At 49.2% G+C, this 4,350-nt stretch overlaps 2 protein-coding genes across 2 annotated transcripts in view; both read right to left on the bottom strand.

Moving 5' to 3' along the window:
* Positions 1-865: 865 nt before the first annotated feature.
* CCM_01210 (Cys/Met metabolism, pyridoxal phosphate-dependent enzyme) lies at positions 866-2,802 on the bottom strand (the record flags this gene model as incomplete). Its single annotated transcript, XM_006666367.1, has 3 exons — positions 866-2,525; positions 2,585-2,679; positions 2,755-2,802. The coding sequence occupies 3 exons, from the start codon at positions 2,800-2,802 to the stop codon at positions 866-868; spliced, it is 1,803 nt and encodes a 600-aa protein (XP_006666430.1).
* Positions 2,803-3,167: 365 nt separating this feature from the next.
* CCM_01211 (uncharacterized protein) overlaps positions 3,168-4,350 on the bottom strand; it is a gene marked incomplete at both ends in the record, with an annotated part of 3,098 nt that continues 1,915 nt past the window's right edge. The window contains 3 exons of the mRNA XM_006666368.1: positions 3,168-3,473; positions 3,525-4,169; positions 4,208-4,254. Coding sequence (XP_006666431.1) covers positions 3,168-3,473; positions 3,525-4,169; positions 4,208-4,254 — 998 coding nt within the window. The remainder of the gene's footprint in view (positions 3,474-3,524; positions 4,170-4,207; positions 4,255-4,350) is intronic.

Below are 4,350 nucleotides of genomic sequence, written 5' to 3' on the forward strand. Positions count from 1 at the left end.
GCCAGGTTTCTGCAACTGAACGTTAGCCTGCTTAAGAATTTACAGTTCCAAGAACTCAACAAACTTGCAGTATCCAAGATTCTGAAAAGTGGGTTAACTCAACCATACCACTTGCTGCTTCCACTGTATGGCTAACAACCATGCTTCAGAGTTTGATAAGCGGACATCGCTTGGCGTCTCCAAATCCTTTCCCAAAGTCATTCTTTCCAATAGACTTCTTGCTGGTGGCATTGCTAAAGACGTGTGTGCTTCCATGTCTCAGGAGCTAGTCTCAGTGGTGCCGCAGATCAACGACTACCTCTGTCCAGTCTGCTTTTCTATCGCTTATCGGCCCGTGAGACTTGACTGCCAGCATGTATTTTGCATCCGATGCATAATAAAGATACAGAGACGCAAGGAGACGCATTGTCCCCTCTGCAGAGCTGATGTGGTCATGTCTGCATCTGCAGGTGAGCTTTCCACTTGATCTGTACCGATTGAGCTGTTTTTTGCTAACATATAAATGACAGACAACCTCGATATCCGGTTGGAGAGGTACTTGGAGAAGTACTTCCCCAAGGAGGTCAAAGAAAAGCAAAGGTCCAATGAAACAGAGCGCGGTATTGAAGATTATGGACCTGGCTATAAGCACCAAGAATGCATCGTAATGTGACGAGAGAAGACGTAGAGACCAGTCTCATCCTAGTAAAACCTACACATGGAGGTCCCAATCGAACTTCGCGTTGTCATTATGAAACTATGAAATTCTAATAGCACAGACACGGTGGTTATACCCGGGATTACGATTGATGTTGAAATGATCAAAAATACCACACAACGTGGAATTTCGCGCTATTTGTAATGCTTAAATGCATCGTTCCTTTGTCTACCTACTCGCGCTCGTGGCTCTGTCAGCGGCCTCGAGAGCCCTGCGAAATGTGTCACTGAGGGTATCTTTGTCTTCCAGTCCGACACTGACACGTACTAAGTCCGGATCTACACCGAATTGTGCCGCCCAAGGGAGCTCACCGTAGTGAGCCAATAGGGTATACGGAGAGCACAATGTAAAGTTTGTGCCCAAGCTTGGCCCCTTCGCGATATCCATCTCGTCATAAAAAGCTTGCGCGCTGACCTGTTGATGAAAGACAACAGACAGCAAGCCACCGAACCCACCATGCGGCAGACGACAGCGCTCATAGTGATCCCGAGACGAATTGAACTTTGGGTAGAGGAGGTCTTTTACAAGAGGGTGGCCCCGTAGAATGTCGCAGATGGCCTCAGCATTCGCATTGACCCTTCCCACTCGGTTAAGGAAGTCTCGACTGTTCCTCTCCATGAAGATAATGTCTTCCGGCCAATAGTTATCTTCGACCACAGTTTCCATTGCGGTTTTCAGCAGTTTGTAGTATTTGCTGCCGGGGTTTAAGACAGCGCTCCCCCCCATCACATTAGAATCACCAGAAAATATTTTGGTGAGGCTGCTAACCACAATATCGGCGAATGGAAGAACATTGATGTTTGCAAACGTACCAATAGTTTCATCCACAACGACCGCGAAATCGAAATCATTGGCGAGTTCCCGGATTCTTCGCAAATCTGGGCTGGCCAAGAGAGGATTCCCAGGAAACTCACAGAAGAGGGCCAGAATATGTTCCCCCTTCCCCAATCGATGTTCGAGGTCATCTAGATCCGAGGAAGAACCATTGCCATAGAATATACAGCCAGGACCAAATTTTTGCAGTATTTTCAAAGTATCAACGTAAGGGAACCCGAAACTGACGCTCTGAAGCTGACCCCTGGCAGCCATCAATGCACGATGCGCGTTGAAGATTGCATTCATACCTGCGGGAAAGAGGTATATATCAGATTCGCTTAGATTGTTGGCGCGAACAGACGAAACCAAGGGCTCTGTAACTGTCTCTGCTGTCAAATCAAGTTCGCTGATAAGTGACCCAGCAATCCTGCGTCGAATTGCTGATTTCGCTTTTGCGGCCAGAGTCAAGTCCAGATTCCTACCGAACCTCTCTTCCAGAAACCTAGAACTTTCTTTGTTGTCGTTGAAAGCCGTGGTGGTGACCTTGGCATCGGGAACTGCGGTTTCATCTACCGAATTCGTGCGTTGGTACCGCTTAGGACCTCGCGAGGGCTTCAAGGTAGTTTCGAGAATGGAATTTTTGGAGTTGCTCGGTACTAGAATGCCGGCTCGCAGAAGGTCATGACAGAACTCTGCGCGGCGACTTGAAATTCCATCTCCAGTGTGCTGCCAGTATTGCTTGGCAAGCCCAAAAGCTTCTGCGGGAAACAAAGCCGCGGCAATAGTTGACGACAGACCGCCGAGAACCGGAGAGGTATTTTCAGAGAGGTTGAGCTCAAATGCTACCGAATGGAGCTGGATAGCAAGAGTATCGGGAGCCCTCTGTCGCATGAAGTCTAAACAACGTTCCGCTGCTTCTGGTGTAGAAAAGAGCATGGCTTGCTGGTCTTGTTTCCCATAGCTAGTTGCAATTGCACGGCCTAACTCAGCAATAGTCTTATGTATGAAGAATCTATAGAGAATGAAAAGGTCAGTCCCCCCCGATCGTGTTTGATTCGTGAACATGCATACCTAGGATAGCCAGTAGTCATTCGGCTGAGGACCCAAGATGCGCCTTCCTCATAGCCAACGTTGGATGCCCAAGTCGGTAATGAGACACTAACAGCCTGTAATGTGGGTTAGTAGATTTGTCTTGTCGGAAATCGAGGTTGCTCATGAGTGGTTTGGAGCATGTAACTCACGTGTGCTGTATCGGGCGGTATGGATTCGCCTAATTCTATGGAAGGCATCTCTGTTTGAGCTCTCGCGGCTCTGTTATGCGCGGCAAACTAGGTAGCTGGTTCCGTTCGCGCTATGAAAATTCGACTTTGGCAACTCGCACGTGTGAGTCGAAGATGTGTTGTCGAAATTTAGCGCGCCGGCCGAGGATCGGACTTGGTGGAATGCGGGTGTGGGTGGATCTCGTACTAAGCTTGGGTAGGTACGTGGTTGGGTATTTAAAATAAAGTTCACGTAACAAAAGATGATCTCGTCATTAGACAGTGTCTTTAGTTGACGTTTAATTAGTGCACTATCAGTTCACATAGTGAGACGCTCCTTTCTTTACATTAATAAACAGCTGTGGCCCAAGGCAATACAATATCCAAGACAGACGTTACTTCGCTCCAACGCAACTAATGCTGTCGCTCGGTGCTACGCTTCGTAGGTCGTCATCCCAGTTCGCGCGGCTGCTTCCAATATGACTACCAGGTAGCGGAACATTTTTCGCAGAAATATGGCTCGGTGGGCCGTTATGATAATTGGTACCGACGCAACTGGCAGGGAGTGGAATGTTTCGCGCCGAGACCTGGCTATTGCGGTTACCTACCCTGCTGGCAGGCAGGGGTATATTCTTTGCAGAAACACGGCTTTGTGAGTCTCCCACACCGGCAATATCCTTACGACTCGCGGATGAACGCGCCTTTATCGTGGATGCATGGCTGACCGTATCGAAAAATTCGCTGGTACCTACCCGGCTAGAGGGAAGCGGGACGTCTCGTGCGGAAACGCGGCTGCGTTTATCATCGTTCTGGTGGCGACCAGTGGAAACGTCTGATTTTCTAGCAGATACATCCGTTTCCCTCGCGGATATGTGCGTGACTGAATCGAAAAACTCGCCGCTGGCACCTACCCGACTAGAGGGGAGCGGCACATCTCTTGCTGAAACGCGGCTTCGTTTATCCTCACTATCATGGTTACGACTAGCGGGTACGTCTGTCTTCCTAGCGGAGGTATGACTCTGTGTGTCGAAAAACTCGCTATTACCCGCCTGACTAGCAGGGAGTGGGACATTTCTGGCCGAGACATGACTGCGTTTATCATCACCACTGTGAGGACAAGTAGCCGATGAGCTCGCCTTTCTAGTCGAGCTTTGCGCATCGAACTCGCTAGTGCAGCGACTAGCAGGGAGTGGGACGCTCTTTGCCGAAATATGGCTGCGTTGATCGTCATTCCTGTGATGGCCACTAGCAGGTACATTCGTCTTCCTAGCGGAAGCATGGCTTCGCGTGTCGTAGAATTCGCTAGTACAGCGGCTAACAGGGAGTGGGATGTTCTTTGCCGAAACATGGCTGCCTTTATCATCACTACTACTGTGATGGTGGGCAGTAGATACCGTCTTCTTAGATGCATTGCTTTCTATGTCGAAGAACTCACTAGAGCACCGACTAGTAGGGAGTGGGATATTCTTTGCGGAGACGTGACTGCATTTATCGTCGCTGCTGTGATGACGGTGAGCGGATACCGTCTTGTCCGAGGCATGGCTTTGTGTGTCAAAGAATTCGCTCGTACACCGACTT

This window comes from Cordyceps militaris, assembly GCF_000225605.1.
Source record: "Cordyceps militaris CM01 unplaced genomic scaffold CCM_S00001, whole genome shotgun sequence".
NCBI classification, from domain to species: Eukaryota; Fungi; Ascomycota; class Sordariomycetes; order Hypocreales; family Cordycipitaceae; genus Cordyceps; species Cordyceps militaris.